The 27,757-nt window shown below is 32.0% G+C and overlaps 1 protein-coding gene across 3 annotated transcripts; it reads left to right on the forward strand.

Moving 5' to 3' along the window:
* The first annotated feature begins 81 nt into the window (after positions 1-81).
* Positions 82-27,455, forward strand: LOC143254360 (ras GTPase-activating protein-binding protein 1-like). Of its 3 annotated transcripts, none has more exons than XM_076509425.1 (10): positions 82-233; positions 9,526-9,661; positions 16,613-16,694; positions 17,916-18,017; positions 18,362-18,530; positions 18,719-18,818; positions 21,132-21,367; positions 22,964-23,478; positions 25,775-25,834; positions 26,668-27,455. In XM_076509425.1, exons 2-10 carry the CDS (start codon positions 9,567-9,569, stop codon positions 26,890-26,892), a joined length of 1,584 nt encoding a protein of 527 aa, XP_076365540.1. In that variant the 5' UTR covers positions 82-233; positions 9,526-9,566; the 3' UTR covers positions 26,893-27,455. The 3 variants fall into 3 exon arrangements, with proteins under 3 accessions (XP_076365540.1, XP_076365542.1, XP_076365541.1); XM_076509427.1 differs by having other exon boundaries at positions 174-300; XM_076509426.1 differs by having other exon boundaries at positions 214-427.
* Positions 27,456-27,757: the final 302 nt, after the last annotated feature.

The following is a 27,757-nucleotide window of genomic DNA, read 5'->3' on the forward strand; positions in this document are numbered from 1 at the left end:
ATACTTTAGGCCCTTGAAGGAAAAGAAACGTAACAGAAAATTAAAGAAATGATGGTTTGAAAACTACTCAAAAGGTTCACTTTCTATTAGGTTAAAGTTTTACATGCTCCCTCTATAAAATAATTTTTGGCCGGGGAAAAGAAAAGGGGTCTCAAAAGTAATAAAACGGACTAGTGTTGCGATGTTGGATATGAATTCCCTTGTTGTAGGCTTAGTGTAACAGCATTTGGATGGTGAGAATAAGTACAAAATTTCGCAGTATTGAGTATTCTCCGGAATAACATATTTTGAAGGATAAAAGTTAACAGCTATTTTTATTTGAGTAAAACAGAAATAGTTTCTATTTTTGTTCTAATAATATACTTCAGGCTTAAATTACTAAAATTTAGTTTTAAGCTTAAAGTTAAACGTGAGTTTTATCTGTCAAGTAAGTGAACTTAGCTAGGTTTAAGTATCAAGCGTTTTCGAAATATGTTTGTTGTGTAGTCCTGTAAGCCTAACATTACAATACATTAAACGTGATTTTTATATAAGTTACACTGCTATAACCAACTGCTCAATTAGAAATTACAGTAGTTGTTTGGTTGTGCTTTTACCTGTTTCTATTTTCTAGTTTTGGATTTGCAGCTATATCGATTCTTATTCACTGACTGGAAGAGTATAAGTTATGACCACATGGATAAAATATGTAAATTATCACTTGACTAGTACAACTGCAATTTGAAGAAGTTGGGTTAGGCTTAACCTTCTTTGTAACCAGCTTAAGTGTAAAGAGAAAATGTAAGAAGTACGCGTGAATGATAGCTTGGACACTGAAACAAAAATGCTTAGTTTAAGCACTTAATCCAAGTTTATCGAAATCTACTTACAAGTTATAACTGTTTTTCGCTTTATATTGAAGTATTTTTATTGTATTTTTACAACTTATTTTACAAAATCTTTATTTTGAATTAACTGCAAGTTTCAAGAATGTTACCTGATCTTGCAGAGTATAACATTTTGATAAAAGTTAAGTAAAAACGATCTTTACACTCCAGATAAATATAGAAGAATATATTTTATCAAAATAGGTAAATCCCTCCACTATGCAGTACAAATTTTGAAAGACAAGTATGTTATTGCTTATTAGGCTTAACTGTTTTTATGTTCAATATTCATGTGTTTATGTAGGCATTTCTTCCCTTTTTTTGTTTTGATAAATATTAAGGAAGTGGATTGAAAATTGGCATAATAGTAGAAAGCAAAAAGTAATATTTAGAAAAGTAAAATTTGAACCCACCCTTCCCAAAAAATTGTATAAATTTATCCCCTGTAAGTTTAAACATTGTTTAATGCCATGTATACAGTTTAAATTAGTGAATGTAACATAGCTTGAGCTATAAATCAAACTTGTTGGTAACTTATGAAACAGGCTAAATGTATTGTATGATAACATAGATATAATCTAAAGACTAGGTATTTGTTACTTCATATTTGAAAGATAAACTTGATTAGTTTAGTGAATAGATAACATGGTGATGAAATTGTGTAAAATATTTATTATATTTTAGGGTAACTGTTGCCATTAGGCTGTTTCAGATACTTGTGTATTTAGCATTATTTCAAGGGTATTTGGTGAAATAAGTGTAGGTGTTAAGTGCATATAGTTAAGGGTTGAAAATTGCAAGGATGATTTATTGGAACTGGAATAATGCACATTTAAAGAAGCTAACAGTGAAAATTTACATGCAGACCTGTCGATTAGAAAAAAACTGAGGATTATCTTTTAGTATGGCAAAGGCAATGAACAGAGGTCGATATGAATTGTAGGAAGTAATAGTCACTGTATCTTTCACATACAGAAGCTGATACTGACTTTCAGGAAGATAGAAATTATATTAATTGTGCTAGTGCTTGTAGTGAATTTAATTATAATGAAGAGGTTCTCTGGATTAGTGGATTTCAGCCTTTACTTTAGCTTGTACAAAAGAAGCGAGAGAGGAAGGAACACCAAGAGAGCAATAGCAATACAGATGGGAATGAAGAAAGTGGTTGTAATAAGAGATTTTTTTTAGTATGTCTCATGGATAGGATAGTTTGCAAGTAAAACAGGGAGAAGAGAATTGTTATCCAGGGATAGGGAATATGTGACATAGCTAGTGATGTAGCTGTAGTGAAGGGTGCTAGCACTGGTGTAATCTTTGTAATGCACGTAGGGACAGGTGTGGTAGGATGAGCTAAATGTAGAGTAAAATACATTCAAAGAAAATGGCCATAGTGGCTTAATTCTCTTGGGGGATACTTCCAAGACTTCTGGGATGTTATCAAGAAGGTCACTAGGTGAATGCAATGTTTTGGCTAACAGTTAAAGATGAGTGTGTTGCCAGGTTGGATTTGTAGGATAAGTTGAAAAGAAAAAGAGCATTTTGGAATGTGTGGGTTGCCTTCAAATAGCATAGGGACTGGCTTGTTTGCAACTGTAAGGGTAATTTAAATTCGGACTAGGTAGCGGTGAGGGCCAGAATAGAGGGGGATAAAAGGAATAGTGTATGAACAAAATACAAAAGTATTGGTAAGTTAAACTTAGTGTTGTTATGCTAGAAATATAAGAAATGGGTGGCTTTAGATCAGTGGAGGATCTTATTACAATGGAAATGATAGGCCACTGTCTTCGAAATGCAGGTTTTTGTAAGGATATGGTACTACAGAGAGAGGGAGTGGCTTTGTATGTAAATTCAGTTTTATCCTGCTCAATTTGATATTGAAGCTAGCAGCAGTGAAGTTGCAATTGTTTAGGTATTTTTTTATTATAATTTAAGAATCTCTTACTTTGAAGTTGTTACATGAAATTAAATAAAATTGGTAAAATTAATGAGCAATTCTAGAATGAGGTTGGGACTTCAACTGTTAATAATGTTGTAACTATATGAGGGTCTGGCATAGCTGGATGGTTAGGGCTCACAGGTCATAACCTGAGAGTTGGCAGTGGGTGGTAATGACTAGCTGTATTCCCCATAGTCTTGCATTGCAGATATCCTTTGGGTAGATTTCTTCAAAATTATAAAATAAACAGCAACCAAATAAGAAATGAGCTATTAATTGATGGTATATTATTGGCAAATAATGAAAAAATTTTAGAAACATTTTGATTTTCTTGACCAGTTATTTGGGGAATATACTAAGAAAATTATTTTGGATTAACTTTAATATAGAAAGTATTTACAGGGTGGAGATTGGAAAGCATCTGGATTGCAAATGATTATTGTTCAATTGGGTTTAACGTTTTGCTGTACAAGGAGATAACAAGTAATGAGATTTTGGTTACAGATTTAAAAAAAACACCTGAAGGAATAATAAAAGAATTATACACTTTGAATTGGAAAACCATGTTATTTGGAGATGCTGATCAAACCTAGGTTTCTTAAATATTTAAGTTAGGTATGTTCCCCATAGAAAAGTGGCCTGCAAGTGAAAAACCTGGTTGGCTCACAGAGTGTAGAAAGTATAAAAAACTGTTTTCGTGAAACACTGTATATCTAAGAAGTTCACTTACTGTAAGATATTTTAAGGATTGTACAAGACTGAGTGAGTTGATCAGGCATGGGGCTGGGAAATAAAGTATGTAAAAGGGTTGCTTAAAATGTGAAAATTGATATATTTTTTTTAATACATTAATGTTAAACAAGATGTTAAGATAAAAGTGGTGTCTGTTTATGGTACAGAAAGTCTAATAACCGATGATTACGGGATGGCTGGGTTATTAAATTTTTATTAACGAGTAAAGCAATATTTCTTATGAGCACTTGCTATATGAAAACATAATTGAACTTTAATTTTGACTTTAAAAAAATTGGGAAGTTTGAAGAATGGACCAAGGATGTTAATGGCTGGATATGTGAGCCATCTGCAATTATATTTTTCTTTAAATTCTGGGCAGGTACCAGAGGGTTTAAAGTTGGCTGATGTTGATGATAGGTGATCAACATTGTTCTACTTATTGTAGTCCTGTGATGGATTAATCTTTTGATTAAATATGGTTTGTAAATTCTTTGACCAAAGTTTAAAATTTTATTGGATCGTCAACATAGTTTCACCAAGGGAAGATTTTGCTTTATAAATATTTTGACATATTATGCCAAGGTTTACTGCTTATACAGATGAGGGTAAAGGTGTATGTTTGATACATCTGTATTTTCAGAAAGTATATCACAAGGAGCCACATGAAAAGGCTTGTTATAAAGTTTTCTTCTTAGGTGTATAATATGTTGGCTTATACAGAAAACTGAAGGGAGGAAAGCAGAGGGTTATTACAAATGGAGTTTAGTCAAACTGGATTACCTCCCTGCTAGTGCAGCAGTAAGTCTATGGATTCACAACTTTCAAATCAGGTTCAGTTCCTCTCAGTGGGCTCAGCAGATAGCCAGATGTGGCTTTGCTGTAAGAAAAACTGGATTAATGTCATAAATGGGATACCTCGGGGCTTAATCGTAACGTTTACTCGTTTTGACTTGTGTCAGTGATGTAGGTAAAAGAATGGTCAATGCATTTATACTGTGGTATACAAAAATACTGATATCATTGTTTTAATATTTGTTTATTTGGAGTTGGTGTTAGTTAAGTTCTTTTAAACTAATAAAGTACAAAATACAAAACATTTTTTGGGCAGATATAATCAGAATGAAATAAGTTTCAACAATCAAAACTGGTAGCTAAAACTGAAATGTTACTATTTTAGGACAAACAACTTATGAAATTATTTGCTGAACACATGTGGATAGTGAAGCATTAACATGAAGATGATAGTATTTTTGTAGTAACATTGAATGGTCAATAAATCTTAAATTTGCTGATGTTAAGATTTAGGGTGTTGCTGGTTTTGGAGAGGATGCTCCTGCTTTATGAGAGGATTTGATGAGTTGAATAAATAAATGACAGGTGGCTTTTAATTATAATAAATTTATATGGGATATCACAATTTGAATTATGGGTATAATTTTGATGGGAAAAATCCTTAAGATGGTTGTGGAAGATTGGTATTCTGGTTGAGTCTCTTAAGCCATCCAAGCAGTGTACTGTTATGATATGACTATTAGGATTTTAGGTGATATTTACTGAAATGTTGAATGTAAATCTGAAGAGGGTATAAGGTTATTGTAATGGACATTGTTTAGTCTTGTTTGTTCTTCGGCTCCTTACCTTAGAAAAGACATTGAATTTTCATTGAGGCTTACAAGGATGATACCTGGGATGGGGAAAAAAATCATAAAAAAGATGTTAAAAACTCTGCAGGTTCTTTCTTGGAGAAAGAATAGTAACAGGAGATATGATTGTGGTAGTTAGAATGAAGCATTTTGATAGTGTAGTTGCATCATGTTTTTTCATGTTTAATGTTGGGAGTAATAATATTAGGGTACGTAAATATACATTTTAGCTAGGTAGGAGCCATCTTCAGCTAAGACAACTTTATTTTCATAACAGGTTGGTTGACTTGTATAAAGGGGTGTCTTCAAATGTGGTCAATACTGTTAATTTAAGGAAAGGATTGATAAGTAATTTAAGGACTATTTTTGAGTATGTTTTTATTTTGGAATTTATTACAGTGCATGAAAAGTACATAGATGGACTGAAATGCCCCATTGTCCTTAAATTTTGTATATTAAAATTGTGCCATCCTCCACTACTACAAATGGAAAACTCATTCCATGAGCTTCACTCTGTTAGAAAGTGAAACTGACTTATTGGGAGCTTACAAGGTAAATTAAGATAACCCTTCTACACCTGGAAGCATTTTAACTCACGAACATTTTCATTAATTCAGTGCTTGTTAGGTAAGGAGACTAGAAATGTATACAGTATAGTGATGCTAGTGTAGCAATTTTTTCAAAAGGTAATTATGCTCAAAACAACCTGAAATAATGTACTGTTAGCAGCAGAGTACTGTTTCATTAATGTAAGGAACGTATCTATTCATATGTCAGAATTATTTTGTTGCATGATTAGGATGCTCCAATCAGTGTGAAGTGCAAGACCTGAGTGATAAATTGCATTATACTACAATAATTGTTTGAGACTTAAAGAAAAACACTTGGGTTTATTATGACTATGCTAACTTGTATTCTTTTCCTCTTTGTTCGTGAAGATATTTTTGTGGTTTCATTACTTGATTCACAGGTGTTTTTGAGGAAGCTGTCATATGACTTATTAGATTAATAAGCTTATTAGCGAGCTTGTATGGATGAAGAAAATGTTTTCAATTTAAATATGGGTAATTAACTATAGGTTTTGTGCATGCTAATGACTTTTAATCACCGAAGTGTAGTTTTAATGTACAGATGTGAATGGCCCTTCTGTAAATAGCAGATTGCTTCAGCTTATTTTTTATTTTGAAACAGGATGTTAACTGTGTAGCTAGCTAACATTTTCTTGGAATATTGTAATGTATTAAAATGTTACATGTTTAATTTCTAGTTATGGAGATGAAAAGTCTCGTTGATAGAAGTTAAGATTTCACCACTTTCAGTTTTAACTTTGATTTGACTTTGAAAGGTATTTCATCCTCCAAGAAACTGCTGTTGATTTGTGTCTGGAGAATTATTCATGTTTAATAAGTATTTCTACAACACCAAAAATTGTTAGCTTTATTACTATCAACAAAACACTGCTTTAATAATTAAAATGTTTTTCTCTCTATGAAAGTTGTCTGTTTGTTTAGTGTATTTATATTTTATATTAATTATTGAATGATATAATAAATTTCTTTTTGTCCAAATGTACTTTATTTCATTGGGTCAGTGATGTGATTGGGCAGATGAGGTTAATATTTCTAATGACTTTGGTTCATAGCTTGCTTTATATATTTTCCTGATTTGAACCAGTTTCAGAGCTTGATACAAATCTTTTTTCCCAAGGATCCAATGCTTAAGCTAAACCATTTTGGGTGCTAAATCTTATTGTTAGTTGCCACTTAGCAGAAGTAGGTTTCCTGTTTTTCAAGTTTTAAATGATTACTGTTTCTCTTCCAAACAAGAACATAAAATTATTTTTGGTTCAGTGACAGTTTTGGTTCAGAACACAATGGTTTGAAAGCTCATATAATATGAGACAAGCTTAGATAATAGCCCAGGAAAGTTTCCTCTGCATGTTTTACAGACATTCTTTTTTTATTACATTGCTCCCCTCTCCTCTTAACTTGTGGTTAGTCTCCCAGACTGTGTATTGGTGTTAATGGAAATAGGATTTTGTTGTTTAAGTTGATCAGTCCCCTGGTGGAACAGTAGTAAACCTTTGGACTTTGTAATTTGCTGTATAGCCCATTAGTTTTAATACTTATTTGGTCTTTGGTTCCTTACTTTTAGGAAAAACAATGAATTGTGGAATGTAGTTCAGAGAAGGGCCACTAAGGTGGTATCTGAGATGGATTGTCATATGAGGATGGATTAAGATTTCTGAAAATTTCTCTCAAAAAAACAAATATCAGAGGGGATCTGATAGAGATGTTTGAGACTGTTAAGGCACTTCATAGTGTTGATACATCATTTTTTTTTTTTTTTAATGGAGAGAAAATCAAAACTAGTGAATGCAAATGAAGTTTGTCAGGGAAGGAGTCATCTTTGGCTAAAATAATTTTTTTTAACAGCATTATTGCCATTTGAAATTGGTTGCTTTCAAGTGTGGTAAAAGTAGGTAATTGAAGGGACATTTTTAAGTATTTGACAAAGGCTTGTGTCCCCCGCTAGTACAGCGGTATGTCTCCGGATTTACAACGCTAAAATCAGGGGTTCAATTCCCCTCGGTGGGCTGAGCAGATAGCCTTTGTGGCTTTGCTAAAAGAAAACACACAAAACACACACACACAAAGGCTTGCTTTGAATGGTGTATTTTTTTTTTAAAAAGCTTAGTGGATGTAGTGGGCTGTATGTACCAGGAGGTTTTTTTGTGTCCTTAAATTATGTGTATGTAATATCCATTTTGAAAACATTTGTATAAAACTCAAGTTTGAGTAAGTTATGAAAAAAATCATTCCTTCTCATGACAGTACCATTCATAACTGTATCAAACTGCAGTTTGTGCATATCTTAATATTTTTAGTACTGCTAGTGAACATACTTTTAAGATGTTATAAAGTTGCCACAATTTTGATAACAAAGAAAAACAAACTTGCGAAATGGTTTCTAAAAAAAAAGAGATGAATAATATGCTATTCAGGTCATCATTTAAATTTTTTTTTTATATGTTCTTACAAGTATTTTTAAAAGGAAGAGTTTTTTGGTTAAGCACAAGTGGTATCAAATTAAAGAAAATCAGTTCCCAAAGGTATTTTTGATGGTAGTCTGTAGCTGCACAGCTTGAATCCTAGTTTGGTAAAATTTGTCTGAGGAATTGTTCATTCAGGTATTTATTGTTCTAAAAAAGAGTCAAGCTCTCTTTTTTATTATTATCATCATATAAAAGACTGGCCATAAACATTTAAGGTTCTTAGGATTGTTAAATATTTAGTTGTAGAAAGTTGAAAAATTAGAAAATAATGAAACTGAGTATTTAATTGCTCTAAAGAGTCTTCTAATTCAGTCTTTATATTTGCATTTTGTTTTTAAGTTATAGTTTTCTTGATTGTAGTAACTGCTTAATTTAGTAGTTGAATGACTTAAGATTTGTTATGAACATTCTGAGAAATGTTTAGCATTTAAGATCAATATGTCAAACATCTGTTATTTGACTTAAAGGGTTTAATGTTTTGATTAATATTGTCATAACACTTTGAAAAGTGGTGAATTTTCAGTGGTGCTTGTTTGCATACACTGACACCCCATCTCAAATCTTATGAACAAAGCATAATGTTGTATACACCCAGCCAAACTTGGTAACTAGATGAATGTTGTGTTTTTGTAGTTGTGGTTTAATTAATAGTTGTTCACTTCTGTTTCTGAATTATCATTTTTGGAAATAGTTTCATAATTTTGATCTATGTCACACTGAGACTTAAATTACTAACTTGCTAATGTTGTTTACTGTCTTTATCCATTACCAACACTCATTATAAGAGCTAACCTAAAATATTTGTATGAAATCATTCTTTTACTTTTATAAAGTAGTAAATAGGGGACTCCAGTTGCAATTAGTAGGATTGTGATTACAGTACTGATATGTTTGTTTACATTTTTTGTGTGGCTTTTGCTATCAGGGACCTTGTACCCAAGCTTTGTTGACTCACAAGCTGTTTTGTGTAAATAGTTTAGAAAAAGTTAAGTTGGTGGGATCCATCTTATATTGGTAATTCTAAGGTTAAGCATAGTGAACAAATGATGCATTTATTTTAACCATTTTTGAGATGTCAACAAATTCATCCTTATTTTGAAATGTTCATTATACAACAAAAATTGATTGGGTTCTATTAGATGACTGATCATTATTTTATGTTAGGAACTACAAAATACAAATTTATGATGTAAAAAAAAAGGTTTAAAGTATGCAAATGGTTCTCATTTTCTGATGTGGTTCATGAATATTTCAAGAAGGTGTTTTAATATTAGGATGTTTGCATTGCAGATTACTTCCACTTACCACAGGTTGCTGAAGATAAATACGTCATGGTCATGGATACTCCAAGTCCTCAGTGTGTTGGTCGTGAATTTGTCAGACAGTATTACACTGTTATGAACAAAGCTCCTCTATACCTTCACAGGTACTGATGCCTTTTTCAGCTATTGTGTTAAAGCCAAAAAATAGCTGATTGTTTAGTTAATTTTATTTCCAGGTGTATTATAAGTGAATTTATCTTGCAAATGTGTATGCATGGATGTAATATATCCTTCCATGACTATTTATTGGAATATTACTAATACAGTGGCAGTTGGAGAATTGTATATATGCAGTTAATGCAGCTGCAGGTGTTAAGTAATTTTGATACTCTGATTTTGTGTTGGAAATTTATATAGAAATAAATTGGTATAAAAGAATTTATATAGGTTTCTTGAATTATGAATCACAACATTATATGTAAAAACAGCTCATTTGGGTCAAGAAAATTTTTTATGTAGAGGAGCGAATGTTTCGACCTTCTTCGGTCGTCATCAGGTTCATGATGACCAAAGAAAGTTGAAACATTGTTCACTCCTCCACATAAAAAATTTTCTTAACCCAAACGAGCTGTTTTTACATATTTTTCTCTACAAGTGGGTTTTCTTGACATCACAACTTTGTTTTATAATTCTGAAAAATTAGTTTTTTTGGATGAAAATTAATCATTCTATATCATTCTCTGATACTGAATCTGTATTATGTATTTTAATTAGAGCTCTTTTGTTAACTTAGCTCTGTCAGAAAGACCGACCTTGTGACCATTCTATGCGTTATAGTTTTCATGCTATAACTTTTAATACAGGATATGTATCTTCACAATTTTGCATATTATCAGTAAACATTACAATGATTTAATATACATAAAATATCAGATGTTTTAATTTTTAAAGGTTTGATTTGCTCGTACATGTTTTTTCTTTTCAAGTGTTTACTGTCCAATATGCAAAGTAATTTTAATTTTTAGATAAAATACTTTTATGCATCAGAAACTGTCAAATTTCACATGCAAGATCTTTAACCTTGTAATAACCTTTAGCTGATTACCAAACATGTTTTAGAAAAACGTCTGTTTTTGTAGTTGTATCTGTATGGGTTTGCTTGAGTTAACCGATTTTGTAATTGCTATAAAATTAGCAAATGACATAAATTATGCTATTTTCATTTTATAAAGACTACATATTTCTAACACGAAACTACAAGTGTTTTGTCGAAATAGCTTAAATCTCAAAATTGTACACAGTTTATTGGCCTTTCAGTCATGTCTGACTAGTTGCAGTGATGTGTATGTGCATTCATTACCATATCTGATAATATAATACTGATCTCTACAAAGCAGCCTGTCTTGGCTGCATGCAAGTGGACCAATATTTTGTAAAATTGTCACATTGTGGTTTATAATATATGTATATATATTACCATTTACAAATGAGTTGTCAACTTTCAGTTATTTTTCTTAAAACACAGAACAGAAAATAAAGAATTCTCAAAAACAGTTCTCTTCTGCTTACGTTAATGTTATGACTCGTGAAAATAATCTAGTTTAAATTAGTTTTCAGTGATTACTATTTTCAACTATTACTCTAATGTATTAATGAACCTGGTGATAAATTCTTTACAGACTCGTTGCTTTTGACTGACACCTTGTAACTGCCAGCAACTACAAAAGTATCAAAAAATGTTTTTTTGATTAAGTACTTTTACCAAAGATTTGTAATGAATATGCGTAGTCAATATTAGCTTATCCAAGTGCATTGGTATTTACGTAAGATTAAAATTATTATTTTCATTTTAAAAAAATCATACTTCAATTGCATGACTTTTAAAAAGCTACTAAATGAATATCAACTTTTCCATTGACCCTTTCCAGATAGGTTATGGGTCAAAGGCCATGTTATTTTGTTTGTGCTGACTTGCATTCAAAATGTTATTGAACTACTATTTTATTAATTTATCTCCTCATGTCTGACATCAAACTGTAATTATAATTTAATTTTTGATATATAATTTCTCAATTTAAAAGTAAATATTAAACAAACATGCTTAAATACTGATTTGTGTGTGTTGCATGGTACGTTGAATGCAGAACTGGTTTGTGATATCAAAATACAGTACAAAGTCTATAGTTTTGTATGAATTAGTAATTCAAGTTAACAATATTGGCAAGCTAGAGTATATTGGGTCGTCACATAAGTAATGTCGTTTGTAACACTAAGACTTAAAGGAAGAAAAAGTAACTCGAATAACAACTTTAGTCAATTATGTATTTTCCATCACTTTCAATAACAGACTATCAGTGTCTCGAAAGATCTTCAATACTATGCTAATAAAAATTGTAGTTTTGAGGTAAAAAAGGTGTAAAGGCTATTTTTAACTCATCCATGGAAGTAAACTGTTTTTTGTTTGGATGATGTTGCAAGCCTCTGAAACAATGACAATCTGAAGGAGCAAGATCAGGAGCATAAGGGAGAAGGGGGAAGTTTCTCCCAGTTGAGCTCTTCAATTTTTCTGGAAGTGATCCTAGTGGTGTGAGGACTTGCATTGCCATGGTGGAAAACAATTCCTTTCTGATTCACCAAAGCAGATCTCTCTCTTTTTTTGAGTGCAGTGTCCATTTGATCCAGTTGCTGATAATATCTATCAGCAGTGATTGTCTTTATCCCACAAAACATGAAGCAGAACCTTCTTAGGGTGCAGGTTTGCTTTTGGCTGTGACAAAGCTGGTTCTCCTGTCTCCTGCACTAACCCCTTGTCAGTGGCACTTGACATTTTGATAAGTACTCATTTCCCATCTTCAGTCACTAGGTGGTTTGAAAATGAAGCTTAAATTTCATGAGAGTGAAGAAATGTGCAGATGTCTACTTGTTCTCTCAAATTATCAGCTGACAACTCTTGATACCCATTTTCCCAACTTTGAAACTCTATCAATGGGCAGTGGAAGGAGATGAATCGAATTTATGGGCTAATTTTCAACAGTTACAGCACAAATTTTAAGTGTTGGTAGAAGCAGGCTACTACCAAACCCAACAGTGCAAATAGAACTTAGTTATTAAACTTGATAAATTACAATGGGATTCTGTTATCAATATAGTAATTTTATGAATTTTTGGTTATTCAAATGTATAAATGAAGCCAAAAAAATGAGTTCATTTTGAATCCTCCACTTAGAAATTTCTTGACTTACCCAGCTACGACAAACAGTAACAATTACACAGGTCATAACTAGAAGAGATAATTGTGTACTTTATTTCTTTGTTTACTGTTCTGTGTTGTAAGAAAACTTAATTTGTTGGTAAGTAGTATATATATATATGCATATACGGTTTACAATAATTGAGAGGTGACTGTATTTTACCAAATATTAGTCAACTAAATCACATTAAATATTGTAAAAACTGTAGGTAAGTTTTGTATTATTGGATACAGTAACATGAGGGCAGATGTTATTGTTACTTCTGTGTTAACGAGTAATAGCTGAATGGTCATGGTATTAAAAATAAATGTATGAGGTTTTAGGTATTTAGTCAACATTTTTGTTTTATGATCTGTAGTCATTCTAGAACAATGTCATAATTATATTAATTTTCTAATTTTGTGTGGTGATTATGAAATTGGTCAAATCGACTGAATCTATACCGAGATTTGTTGGTGAAAATATGAAAACATGTTTTTTTTCTTGAACATTTGATAAAACTACCTGGACATCACAAGGATTTTGCATGTGAAATTTGAAACGTTTCTGATGCATAAGTATTTTTTTTAATCTTAAAATGAAAATTACATTGCATGATGATAGGCAACATGTGAAAAAAGAGGCTTGAGAGAAACATTGGTTAATAAACATTAAGAAAAAAAATTGATAAATTGTCAAATTTTTTGAACATACACTTAAAGGTATTATATTAAAGCATAAGAACTATAACAAGCACAAAATGGCTGTGGTTGGTTTCAGGAACCAAGTCTGTGCTGAAGAAGTTAAAACATTATATTTTATCTAAATGTCTTCTTACTCATTCAACCAACATTGTAATCACCACAAAGTGCAAATTCCAAAATGGTGCTACCTCCTCTCACCCATAGCTATCTTGATTCTGATCTACATTCTAAACATTAAAAAACTTTTTTGCTACTGTGCATCAGTCTGTACCACATCAGTTTTGTGCAATTTCTAAATGTGCTGATCACATAACTACAAAATTTTGATTGTGCTTGATCAAAACTTTGTCAGTTTCTGCTTCAAGTTTCAACTTGTGTTTGATTTCAATTGTTTTAGAAATATTTGTTTTCAAGTTCTGCTTTGTACATATGACTGAGATTTAACATAGTGGATAAAATTTCACATGACAGTCAACAATACTTCTGATACAAGTCTCAGGGCTGATGATGTATGCTGATGAAACATGGGCTTTAGTTCAAAGGGAGTTTGTGTCTTACATTTAGATAATTTCTTTCTGTTATGAACTGTTATTTGTTCTTTGGGTGGATTTACAAATTAGATACTCAGGTGCTCCTTTGGTTTTGTACTTTGTGTTATGTATTGATTTGTTTTAGTGCTATATATTTCTTTTGATTTCAGTTATGTTTGTTAATTCAGTTCTGCCCCAAATTGTTATATTTATTGCTGTGCTTTCACTGATACCTTCACAATGACAATGTGGGATTCTAACTTTGGGTGATAAAAGGTAGTATTGTTTTGGAAGTTAACTTCTTACCCTGAAAATGTTTTTCTAATAGGTACTTGGCTCTTCTAACTTCTTTCCTTCCACTGATATGAAATGTTTAGGATTTACACCTACCAGTTTTGTAAAGTGAGGATTAATCCATGATGATGAGAAAACTCACTTGAAGCTACGGGTCAGTAACCCTTTCTTTATTTGTGAACCTGGACAATGACGGAAGAAGGTCGAAATGTTTGCTATTTTATTAGTGCTTTCTCTACCCATACCAGCCGTTTTTAAACATATAAAGAGAGGATTGTTTTATGGTAGAGGAAGCTAGCTGTGCCTGTATCAATGATTCAGTATAATTGGTGTATAGTAGTCACATGATCAGCATGTTCTGTCTGCTACAAAACTGATGGGAGTATAAAAAATAGTTTGCTGTAGACTTTTTTTTCTAGTATTGATTTTGATGCAGCCCAGAATTGAGATAGCTTTGTTTTTGCTTTGAATGAGTTTCTAGCGTATAATTATGTCAAAAACAGAGATTGAAGATGATGAAAAATTGGACAATGCTTAGAAACATCTGTACTAGAAAGAGTAAGTTGTCAAACTTAAAATGTGAGACAGTGAAGGGAAAAAATGGGAACTGGGTAAGTCAATGTAAACAAATAACATGATACTCATGCAAGGAGACAGGTTATATTTAAGTATTTCCTCTTGAGTTATTAAACTATTACATATATAATACTATAGTATTTATTGATAAGTTTTAATGTTTAGTTTATTCATGTACATTGATAAAACATCTGTTATATCCACTCACAAGATTAGCTATTCTTGATCACTACAGCCTTCTAAATGCAAACATTTTCTTTATGTATGCTATAAGACTTCTTGGAATTACTGTATTCCAGTATGTCTGCCATGCAAATTGTGTCTTCTCATAACCAATAGTAGTATGACATGCTAATGTGACTTCTTCTACACTCCTTTACCAAACCTTTACATCTTTGGTAACATTTGATTACAGATGTTTTCCTTTATGTGCATGATGCTTCCAGTGCAATAGTTTTGTTTTTATTTTTGCACACAATGGTTCCTATACAAGTTCATTTTTGTTGCTCTGTTTCTGTACTTGACAATTTGTGAACATTTTCTTGAGTTATGGATCACACCTTTTTTGGTGTTTTTTCAAGCCTCAAATGTTACAAAGGTTACAACATCTGTTTGTCTTCCACATTTTTCTGTCCTTTCTTTGTCAACCTTGATCCAACATTGTGCATTCTAGTCTTCCTCATCTTACATCTTCACACTTGGCTTTTGTCCAATCCTTGGTGAAAGGATTCAGTTTCACATTGTTGTATTTTCGTTTTACAGAATTGTACTAGTGTAAGAGGAAAGTCTTCTGCTGTTGGTCTGCTAATGAAGGATTTCCTACTGACAAGCCTGCTGTTGTTGGTAGAATTTCTCATCTGGCTCTTCAGTATGTGTAAAGAAAAAGTTCTCTTAGAGGGCAGCACTGAACAAAAATAGCTTATCTTGTGAGAGAGGGAAAGTACCTCTTGGAAATACATTTTCAGTATAGGAAAATTATGACTTAATTAAATTTTGAATGTAAATGTAAAAAGTCATGAAGAATGCACTTTAATGCATCTGTAGTGAAGGAGTTTAACTAGCAACTTCCATTTGTCATCCATCTCTACTTATCACCGTCCATTTCCTGTTAGGCTTGGCATGGCTAGGTGGTTAAGGTACTCGACTTGTAATCTGAGGGGTGCAGCTTTGAATTGAATCCCCATCACACCAAATATGCTCACCCTTTCTGTGGGGGCACTACAAAGTGAAGGTCAATCCCACTATTCTTTAGTAAGAGTAGTCTGAGAGTTGGCAGTGGGTTGTGATGACTTGCTGCCTTCCCTCTGGTCTTACAGTGTTAAATTAGGGACAGCTAGCACAGATAGCTCTCATGTAGCTTTCTGCAAAATTCAAACCAAACCATTTACATTTACTGTTTTATACATTTCTCATGTTGGTTTATTCAATATCTTTCTGTAACCCTAACATTGGTCTTTGTGGTACTCTATAATCCTGGTGATTTGTTGGACAACCTTTATCAATTTTAGGTTCTGGATAATGATTTGCATGGCAGATTGTCCTGTTGAAATCAGATTGACATTTTATTCCTCTGAGATGTGTATTTATACAAAGTATGTCTAAAGAAAAGTATTGCACTAGTATGGATGAATCCTAATAAACTTTAATTTTTATAGTTTTTTTAAACTGTATTCATTTTTCCTACATTTTTTGTTCATTTATTAGTGGAAGACATTTTTTTTTTTTAATGGGCACAACAAAAATAGTATTCTTACTAGTTTCCCCAATTTATATTTCTTTAGGTTTTATAATTATAACTCTTCATTTGTTCATGGAGCACTGGACTGTCCTGGACAAGAGTCAAAGCCTGTAGTTGGACAACAGGTAAGGATGAAATACTCACTAAGGCTGTTTAAACTTTTTAATCTTCTTTTTTAGTGATATGTTTTGATTGTATGAAGAATTCCATATGATTTTGCAAGTGTTTTGTGTTGTAATTGGTGAAATTGCCTATTACGTATTGCATGTAAGTATATTACCTTTTGTCACGGTCATTTCGTAACTGTTTATATTGCCAACTAACAGACATTTTGGAAGACACTTTTTCAGTTTCCACCATTCCAGAAGTTATTAGCTATTTACCTAATTTAGTAACTGTTTTTTTTTACTGAAAAATTGTTCTAAAAACTGTTATTTAAGATAAAAACTATAAATTGTAATAAAATGTTATTGATTAGTCAAAGTAAAATTTTCCCATTTTTTGTAACTATTTATTACATAAAAAAATTGTCATATACTCATCTAAATCCATGGATATACATTATATGAGAGGTGATGAGGTGCCATTGTTCAATAGAGTAACCCAACATGTGACACTGGGAAGTGTTAAGTAGTTGCTTTTCTTGTATTTCAAATTAAGGATAGCTAGTGCAGATAGTTCATGTGAATAACTCAATGCTCTAGCCACATTTAGGGAGGTTCATAGTGAAATGAAGAGGCAATAAAGTAAAAATTATAGAGAAGTTTCTTAACACACTCCACTGTTGATGATAAGCTGACATTTCAGACCTCATGATGTATACAAACAGCATTACAAAACAAAGAGATGTTTGGACCAAAAGCTACTGTTATATAAAAGAAAACTTGAATAGCTTTTATGATTAATATACTATCCAGCACTTCCTCTCTGACCAGAATTCTGGTGAAGTTAGCACCCAGTTTATAAGGATAAATAAAAAGTTTGCTGATTTGAATTGTAAAATATAGTGTGTGGAACAAAAATGCATCATCTTGTCTTCCGTGATTGTGTGTGGCTGTATATAAACTTGAAATATGACAGTACAACAAAATTTGATAAATTGATTGCACAGCCCAGCAAAAGGTATAAATATAATGGTGGTGAAACAGTGAAAAACATAAGTCAGAAATATTTGGACTGAGATGTAAAACATAGATGCTTAAACATCAGAAGTAATAGAGTTTTAAGGATAAAGAAAATGTTATGAAAAATGTGGTATTATTTTGGTTATTATTCAACCACTATTAATTATGTAGCTAACATATGAGGCATTGATGGTATTTCTTACTTTTTATCAACTCTTAAAGGCTATTCATCAGAAAATTATGCAGTTGAATTTCCGGGACTGTCGTGCAAAAATTCTTCAAGTGGACAGCCATGAGACATTAGGAAATGGAGTTGTTGTACAGGTAACAGAAAGAAAAACAGTTTTATTTTTGAAGTTTTAGGTACAGATAAAGGTGTTTAATATTTATTGAGTAAGGTATGGTGTCATGTAATTTTTGTTAGACATCATCATTAAATTAGTATATTAGTAATTTATTTGATTTTTAACTTTCTGTTGTGATTACTTAGTATTAATAACCCTTAAATCATTTTTATCTTAGAGAAATGTATTGGTAACTCTTAATCACTCTATACTTTGGAAATAACTAAGTAATAGTAACTCATCTTTAATTTGCAGGTAGGTTATCAAATTCTGCATTTTTGTTTACACATTTACAAAATGTATTATTGGTTTATGTATCCATAGGTTGCAGGGGGATTGTCCAACAATAGGCAAGGAATGAGACCCTTTGTCCAAACTTTTGTGCTAGCACCCCAGTCCCCCAAGAAGTATTATGTAAGGAATGACATCTTTCGTTATCAAGATGACATTTATGATGATGAAGAGGTAACAGACAACCAGGAAGAGACAATTGGTAAGGAGCAATTCTCTAATAAAGAAACTTCTGCCAGGCACTTTAAACTTCATACATTTAATTTGAAACCAAGAAATATGTTGAACTGTTTCTATACCTCTGTATTGTACAGAAAAGAGACTCGTGCTATTCATAAGTTTTCAGTTGTTACAGATATGCAGTATTTTGTAATTGTTTTTATCTTGCAGATAGAGAGATTGAAGAGACAGTTGTAGATATACCAAGCAGTCCACCAGTGAAAGTTGGTGATTCTGCAGCAGGGGATTATTTTGGACCTGAAGTAATCAGGTGTGAACAATTTGTTCTTTTTACTTAGTATTTAAATAGAAAATTTTTGTGATTCTCAATATTATGAAGCTATTCTATATCTTGAAACCATAGACAAATGATTGTTAAACTTGTCCTTTGATGTCCAGTAGGCATGTACGATAAACTGTCACAAATCCTAATTCTGTATCTCATAGGTAAAATAAATTATTGCTGTTATTTGGTTTTGTTTCTAAATATCATTACATAGTTTCAAATAACAAAAAAAATGTTCATGAAAAAGCCTTCTTGGTATATTGTACTATTGGAGCATTTTATTTTCAAATTGGCTTGGACAAATAAATGAGAGGTGAGTTAGAAACAAAATTGATTCTTCATAAAAAGAAATTTAGTGTGACCTATAGTGGTATTGGTCAAGTTAGTTTTGTTGACCAGGGTAATTTTCCAGTTTTTCCCTAGCTGGTTTAGTAGAGTAATACAATTAATATAATTTATGTAAAATAAAAAGAGCAAAGCAAGACAACAAATTGAAAATCAATTCCAAAACTTAAAATTTATAATTAACTTGAAAAATTACTTATTATTCAAGTGATGTGAGGGGAATGCTGCTGTTCTTTAAGAGAAAGCGAGGGAAGTACACGTGCATTTTGCATCATTTCTTTGAGTTCTTCCACTGTAATATAAACCCTTTTTTTGTAATGTAGACTTGTAAAATAAACAGTATACATAAAGCACATTTTTTTTAACTTCTGATGAAAGTCATGTGATAGTTAAAATTTAAACTTTGTTACGTACAATGATTGAACTTTTCACAGAAAAACTTCTCCTTGGCACATGCATGCTTAAAAGGCCAAGTAGCCATCGATTTCATGATTGTTTGATGTTACTTTCTATTCCACAAGCTACTAAAAGTGTCATTGTAGCAACTTGTTACTACAGGGTAGCCTTCAATAAGAAAATATCTGTTTGTTTAATGGAAGTTAAATATGATGGCTAGGTAAAGCTGAAATCATCAAATCAGAGTTAAGAGGAAATTAGTCCATCATAAGTTTAGTTACTGTGTAGAAAAGTGTGTGCAGAAATTAAAGTTTCACAAGCATTAATTGTGTGAAACGGAAGTAAAATGATTTATATAATGTGTAAAGAAATGTGTTGGTTACTTTTAATAAATACACATCTACTTATTTCTCTTCATGCTTCATTATGAGGTAGTTTGTATCACTGAAGTGATACAACAGGTGTCCACTGCTAGTTCTGAAAGAGACGAGTGTCGAACATCCAATCATATTTAAGAATCAAAATGAGTGACTGGATTGAAAGTTTATTTTGCAATTTAAAAAAAAAATTAATTTTAAAATATCCACTTATGACTGATGTATTGAAATACCATTTGATCAGTTGAGACTAAAATGCAGCATTATTTTATGTGTGCTAATTGATTTCATTTAATTTCTGAAACATAAACTCACTGAGAAATAATGCAGTTGTGTGTTTTAGATACGTGTCTGCAATTCCATTAATCAAGAAACTAAATTTCATTTCTATACTTTTGTATAATTAAATAAGTGAATATTGTCCTTTACTTTAATGCTTGTGTACCATATGATTAAATTGGCTACAGCAGTTGTCAGGTACACCATCAACCCATACAGACGTGATGCTTGATAGCAGTAAAGCTTTGTGATTCTTAATGTATGATTTGCAGTAACAATTAATATTAGTGTTTGTTCTGCCAGCATAGTTTATATCTCGTGGTGTATTAAAACTAAGTTACATAAAATCTTGGGAAAACTTTGATTTAATAGTTATTTATAATTTTAGCTCATATTTCCTACTTGTTTAATTAGATCTTGCATATTTTCAAATTTTCATTGATTATTCTGCATCATAATAAATATTTAATTATTTATGCTTCTTGCTTCTATATCAAGAACTTATAACCATGTTTAAAATGTTTATTGGGATTTACAGTATATTTGTTTTTGTTGTGTTATTGTTCCATGTTTTGTCACCAAGAAACGTGTAGATCTTGCAAGTAAGGCTTCACTGTAATAACAAAATTATATAAGTGCAATTAAAAACCATTTGTGTACACCCACCGAACCAAAAGTATGATTTGTAATTAATCTAAGCAACTGTTATTTGTGTAGAATAATCCTGTGTAGTTACTAAAAACATTGATAACCTAAATTTTAAGATTACTGGATGAAAATATAACATTTATTGAAAACAAAATGAATCCCCACCTAAAGAGTTTGGAATCAGTAACTTTTAAATATTTCATATGTATGTTGTCATTACATAATGCCTTACTGACTAAATTATGTATTACAGTCCTCAAAATGGTAATGGTCATGAGATGGAAACTTGTCCACCAGAAGAACCTATTTCTCCTGCTGTATCTCCAGAAGCACAGTGTCCAGCAGAGGCTGAAATTGAACAAGAAATTGAACCTGAACCAGAGCCCCAGAAATCTGAATGGGAGTTGCCTGATGAGCAGTTTACACCAGAGGGGCAGAGTCCTACTGATGAACCAGAGACTGATGATGCTACTGGTTCTTTACAACCAGGTGAGCAGATGATATTGGGTTTTTATAATTGTTACTATAAATAGCTATATTTGAGTCTTTTTATACTTCTGGTTATTTTTGGGTTGTTTGTAAAAATCTTGTAATGTGCTTCCTTTTAATTTTGTAGTTTTTATTATGTTTGCTTTAAACCACAGGGGACAGTTTGTTCTCCCTTTAAAGGGATACATCATAGTGAAAACCCAATAGCTGTTACTGATAAAGCCAATGCAGATAGTATATTATTTAGTGACTGAGTAGTTAGTGTTGGATGTTGCATCAAGAAATGTTTTAGTAAACTTTTATATTGACTGTTAAATAATATTGAAATTTGTTCAGACAAGTTGAGAAGTTGTTTGGTTAAAGTAATATAGCAATAAAGGAAAAATATACGTAAGGTGTATAGTGCTCTCTAATCTTTCAGTTGATACCATTATTTCCTAAACCTCATTGAAACTTGCAAATTTCACTCTTCAAAAAATTTGGTTAACTTTCATATATGCATTTTATATTCCAAATATACTGGTCTCTAGAGTAGAATGTTGCAAAACCAACCACTCTGTGGCTTTATAAATAAACTATAAATAGGTTTCAAAAACATATTAAATGGCTCAGAGCAAATATGATCATCAAACCAGTAAATTGGTCTTTGGTGGATCATTGGATTTTATTGTTTTGTTTTGTTTTATTCTCTCCTAAATATCTTCAAACAGTCTTGACTTGCCTGGCCAGTAAGCCTTATTTAGGTTTGCTTGAAGGATGTGGTGTATCCACATTGGAGATTCAGGTGTCCTGGACTATAGCAAAGGATGGTCTTTGTGATAATTATATATTTCATTGCTATCTGTAAAAAAACACTGTCTTAAGGAAATTAAATATAACTGAAATTCATTTAATCACCATTTGTTTGACTCAGTAGTTGTATGGATATAAATTCATAAACTCAGTCACCAAAACTAACCATACAATACTTCCCATTTATGTTTTACGAGTGTTTGAAAGCTTATAACTTTTTGTCAAAAATTGTTAGAGGGACTCGAGAATTAAGTAAACATCAGTACACCATAGGTACAGTTGAGAAACACAATATAAAAAAAAATCTTACATGGATAAGATGGACAGTGCAGTCCAAGCCTTCTAATATACTAATCTGAAATATGCTTTTAATCTTCATTCTTGGATATGAATGTGGACATAGTTCTAAACTTACAAAGTTTTTCAGTAAATTTGCAATAAAGTATGCCCTAAATTATTCTTGGAAACCATGTATGAACATATTTTGCTTAGTTCAAAGAGAAATGACAAATGCGTGGCAAGAATTAGTCAAGAATTTCAATCCCTTACAAGCTAACTTAAAAATCTACATGGATTGAGTATAAACATTGTGCAGATAATTTTCTGAGTAATGAAAACAACAACTCAAAGGAAAGATTAAGGAGGAACAATAATAAAGGTTAATCATGCACGTTTGTATATTTTCAGCTTCTTTGAACATTAATAATATGTTCAATATGTGACAGTTTGTTGAAGATTACAGTTAGACTATTTATGATTGAACTGTTTTTTTATGGATGACTTTCTATAATTTGATGGTTACAGAACCTAAGACCTATGCCAACATGGTAAGTAAACATGCAGTTGGTGTAGGGGGATTTCTATCCAGTGTAACAGCACTTGGACCTGTGGACAATGCAGTGGAGCCTCAGCCTAAACCAGAGCCTCCTGTGTTTATTAAGGTTCAACCAACAGGTTTGATGTCTACTTCAAATTCTTCCTTGGCCTCTAGTGGAGCTTCAAACTTGGGTGCAGGTTCGTCTCAAGCCCCGAAAATGTCTCGTCCTCCCAGGAGCTCTTTTCAAGGAATGAATCGGGGAGATGTTAGAGAGGCTACCCCCAGTTCTGTGACAGGAAGAATAGGAGGGACACCTGATTCAGAAGGAAGAAAAATGGGTATTTTACCTTACCCAGATTCACAGCAGCTTTTTGTGGGGAATTTGCCCCACTCTATCAGTGAGGAAGAACTGAAAGAATTCTTCAGTCAATATGGCAGAGTTTTGGAAATGCGCATCAACACAAAGCCTCCCATGAAAATGAACAGTGGTACTAAAGTACCAGTAAGTTTTATATGTTTATTCTTTTATGCCCCCTTTTTAAATGTAAATGGTATTATTATTAGATTGTTTATTTTCTTCTGGAGATAAGTTTATGCTAGTTTTTTTCAAAATTGAGATTGAATTATTTTATGTATAATTGGTTCCTTGTACTTGTTTTTGTTTTAAATATAAGTGTTATAACATATATATTACTTATAACCAATAGAAAGTCAAGGTTTTCATATGCCAAATGGTGTATTGTACTGTGTTCTGATTAGACAAGTCAGTTTCACTTGTAATAAAATGTTGGTTCCCAATGGAATTGCAATGGCTAGCATAAATGAATATGTAATGGCTCATGCCACATAGTTAGCCAGAAAAACTGTCATTGTTAGAGTAAGTTGTCTGTTTTTTGGGTCATTATTTAATTAAATAAAAAAATTTAATGCACTACTACCATCAGTATTTAAAGGGGGGGAGGCTCAAGTGTCTGCCAGTCAACTGCAAGAAAAAAGATTTGGTGAGTATTGTTCTTGTTTTTCATGTTTATTCTTTAATTGCTATTATAAAAGTAACTAAAATGTAAAAATAGGGATTGTTTTAGGATAGTTAAGATTATATTGCATAACAAAAATTTGTGAACAGCTCATATTAGCTTGTGGGTAATGTTATTTGATTTGCTAATGTGGGATGCACAAGCCCAGAATGATTTACAACTTACAATGGTGCAAATACTGGTAGATAATATAATTTAAAGGGCAGTAAAACAGAAAAACTTAATTATAAATTGTTATACTGTTACATGCTCAAAACTACCTGTGATAAATAAATGTAGTTTCATGTTGCAATTTTAAGTCATTCTAGACAGAAAAAAAGGATGTTAGATTTTTGTGGTTATGATGTTGGTCAAAATTATCAGTCCTTTTTGAGGTAGAGAATATACAGGGTGGCCCGTAAGTCCCTACCCATCCATGTATCTTATGTATCCAGTGTATCTGTGTGCTGTCCCTCATTCTCGCTACATAATATTATGTGATGATTATGTCACAATACGCTCTTCGAGAAATCCTAAGAACTGAAAATGTTAAGAGCAACTATTGCTTAGGCACGTTTCTGGAACCTTTGTCTTTTGTGGTACTGTGGAAATTCAAATTGACCTATATTATAATCGTATACTATTGGATTGTACTGTTAACAGCGAGGGTACCCACAGGTGTAAAAAATGTATTTTAATCTTTGTGCAGGAATGTAAAGAAATTGTCTAGCTATACTGATTACCAGGTTTATCTTCATTTTCACTGTGAGAACGTAGTTTTCTATGGTGGAAATTAGTGTTAATTGTGTTGGCATAGTACTTTGCTATGAGTGATAATCATAAAATAAGTGACTATTGGTTTACTGTGGTGTGTATGAAATTCCACTTCATATTACATTTCAGTTTTATGTTTGTCATTTTTAATAAATGCTTGTGAAATAAAGTCCATGATCTCGGTAAAGACAAATTTGAATATGTATTGAATGTGAAATTTTGTTGGCCTTTGTATCCTTGAAGGTATAAGAACCATTAAAAAGGAAGTTACAATAAACTTGTATTTATGGTTATGCTGTTATATTTGTATGGTCACTAAGTTAGTTGAGTATTAAAAATGTTTAGTGTCCATCTCGGTCAATGCTTAACTTTGTAACAGCTACAAACCTACTGAGGCCCTGCATGGCCAGGTGGTTAAGGCACTTGACTCATAATCTGAGAGTCGCGGGTTTGAATCCTTGTCATACCAAACATGCTCACCCTTTCAGCCATGGGAGTGTTATAATGTGATTGCCAATCCCACTATTCATTGCTAAAAGAGTAGCCCAAGAGATGGTGATGACTGTTTGCCTTCCCTCTAGTCTTACACTGCTAAATAAGGGACAACTAGCACAGATAGTCCTTGTGTAGCTTTGCACGAAATTTGGAACAAATCAAAACAAACATACTGACATTTTACTACATGTTATGGTAACTTAATTGTTGATTCACTAAACATTACCAATTTTAATATATTAATTTCAGTTGACTTTGAACAAATTCATAATAAATGTGCTCCATATCCACAATTGAAATAGTATATATGGAGTTTCCATAATTGTATTAAAATATAATGTATAATAAAGGTATTTGATCATTTATTGCTTAAAAGGGTTAAATTATATAAAATATCTGGAATAAGTGTTGAAAGTGAACTGGCAGAATTTTTTTTATGGGAAAAAAGGATGTTTTCATTTATGTATTAGTCAGAATTACATTTGTAGAACTTCTTCGTTTTGTTTTATTTAGAACTTTGGTTTCATTGTAATGGATGATCCTGCAGATGTGTCCAGTATATTACAGAAGAAGGTAAGACATTTTTAATATTTGGTTATTTCAACAAATATGTTATGGAGGTTTTAGAGATAAGTCAAAGGTCATGTAGTACTTCAGTAACAATAAAAATATATTACAGCAGGTAATATCTACAGTTCATTAAGAACTTTCAACTTTCTATTTCACAAAATTATGATAGCGGTATTATATTAAAATGATATTTATGGCCAGCGTTTTTCTAATTTGATAATAACATGTAACTTTTGAATTCAAGTATATATTTTCAGGAAAATAAAACCTAAACATTTGTAATATGTGACATTTAATGGGTAGTTAATAGACTGTATTTCAGATGTGGTCTGTTAGTACTTTTCAAGCAGACTAGAAATAATACAAAATTTATTAATTTGGCAAAAAAATCATACATCAAGATCTTTAGGACACACAGAAGGAAATAATGTACTACAAATTGCTAGTAATTATATACAGTACACTAAACCAAAGTGCATTTGTTATTGCTCGCAGAAATGAAAATGTTAAATAATTTTGAGAGGCTTGTCTGTTTTTGTTTGTGGAAAAAGTGCAAAATATGTTTTTTTCTGCATCGTGAATTTGTTTTAAGAAAGAAATTGAAATTTTGACTTACTGTGGTCTATTGAATGCCCAGATTGTTGTTTGTGTTAATTTTTTATTATTAAACTGTTTATAGTTTTAAAAATAGTTATGTTATACAATTGTGTTTAGACTCGTGTCACATTACAAGTAAGTAAAGTGCCAAAAATGAGGTTTGATTTTCAGGGTTGATTCCCAGATATTTCCTTTAACGATACAAAAAAAGTTGAACTATAAAGTTTTATTGTTTACAGCCTATATACTTCAATCAGCACCGACTGAATGTGGAGGAGAAGAAAACAAAGCCCAGAGAACAACGTTCAGGGGGTGGAGGGGATGGTAGGTTAGGTGGAGGGAATAGGGGCATGATGGGTCGTGGAGGGATGGGGGGAGGTGGCCGATTTGGAGGAAGAGGAATGGTTAGCATGGGACGTGGAGACAGAGGTGGTGGACGAGGAAATTATGTTCCACGACGTTAACATCCACTTGGCTGTGGTACGTGAAAGTTGATGATGTTGCTGTAAGCCTAAATTCTTCTACAGTGTCTGTCAAGATATGACTATAACAGTGTGTGTGTGTGTGTTGATCATCTGTGGTGTTATAACACCCTATTTATTGTAAAGCTAGAAAAAACTTGTGTACAAACCATGGGGACTACTCAGTTTGAATGTGTCCTCAGCTCTTCAGTCAAAACAATTTTTATATTGCAGAATATCTTCTAGAGGTAACACTACCACAATTGGCGTTCCCTTCTGTTCATATCTAGCTTCAGTAGCAACTTTTCATCATCAGATTTTACGGAACTGTCTTGTTCTTGTAAAAAAAAAATATTAATAATTTTGTTCAGCAAATTATTGCTTGTAACAAGGGTAAACTGATCTTATAATTATTTTTCTCTCCGTATGTGGGTGCAAAAAGAACTTGTCATTAGTCATCAGGTCAGTTTACCAGTTGCCAGTGTAAATAATCAGTTGATCATCGTCAGTTTTATATAACTTACAGATGTAATTTAATGAAATATTAAAATACCTGCTGTGACAAATGTTTTTTTCCTTTCTTAAGACATTTATTCTTGCATCCAACAGGACACTTCTATGCTATTTTTGTAACTTTATAACGATGTACGGATATTGTTGTAAAAATACACAGTAGGAAATATGACTTATACAAAATTCGTCTTTAAATCAATTTTTTTTCATACTTAGAACAAACTGATGTAAAATAAAAGTTCCGAGTGATTCAAAGGTGAAATGTGCATAACACACATTACTTTAGTGTCTGTATTTTAAAATTTTCACAGCTATACTTTTACATTAACTGTCGAATCTCATCTCTTTCAAATAA

Source organism: Tachypleus tridentatus, chromosome 6, assembly GCF_004210375.1.
Source record: "Tachypleus tridentatus isolate NWPU-2018 chromosome 6, ASM421037v1, whole genome shotgun sequence".
In the NCBI taxonomy this organism is placed as follows: Eukaryota; Metazoa; Arthropoda; class Merostomata; order Xiphosura; family Limulidae; genus Tachypleus; species Tachypleus tridentatus.

Excerpts from the sequence above, each read along its gene's own strand:
- LOC143254360 (XM_076509425.1), top strand. The coding sequence starts at position 9,567 with ATGGTCATGGATACTCCAAGTCCTCAGTGTGTTGGTCGTGAATTTGTC. Across the intron at positions 23,479-25,774 it reads ACAGTGGTACTAAAGTACCA|AACTTTGGTTTCATTGTAAT; the intron begins GTAAGTTTTATA and ends TGTTTTATTTAG. Across the intron at positions 25,835-26,667 it reads CCAGTATATTACAGAAGAAG|CCTATATACTTCAATCAGCA; the intron begins GTAAGACATTTT and ends TATTGTTTACAG.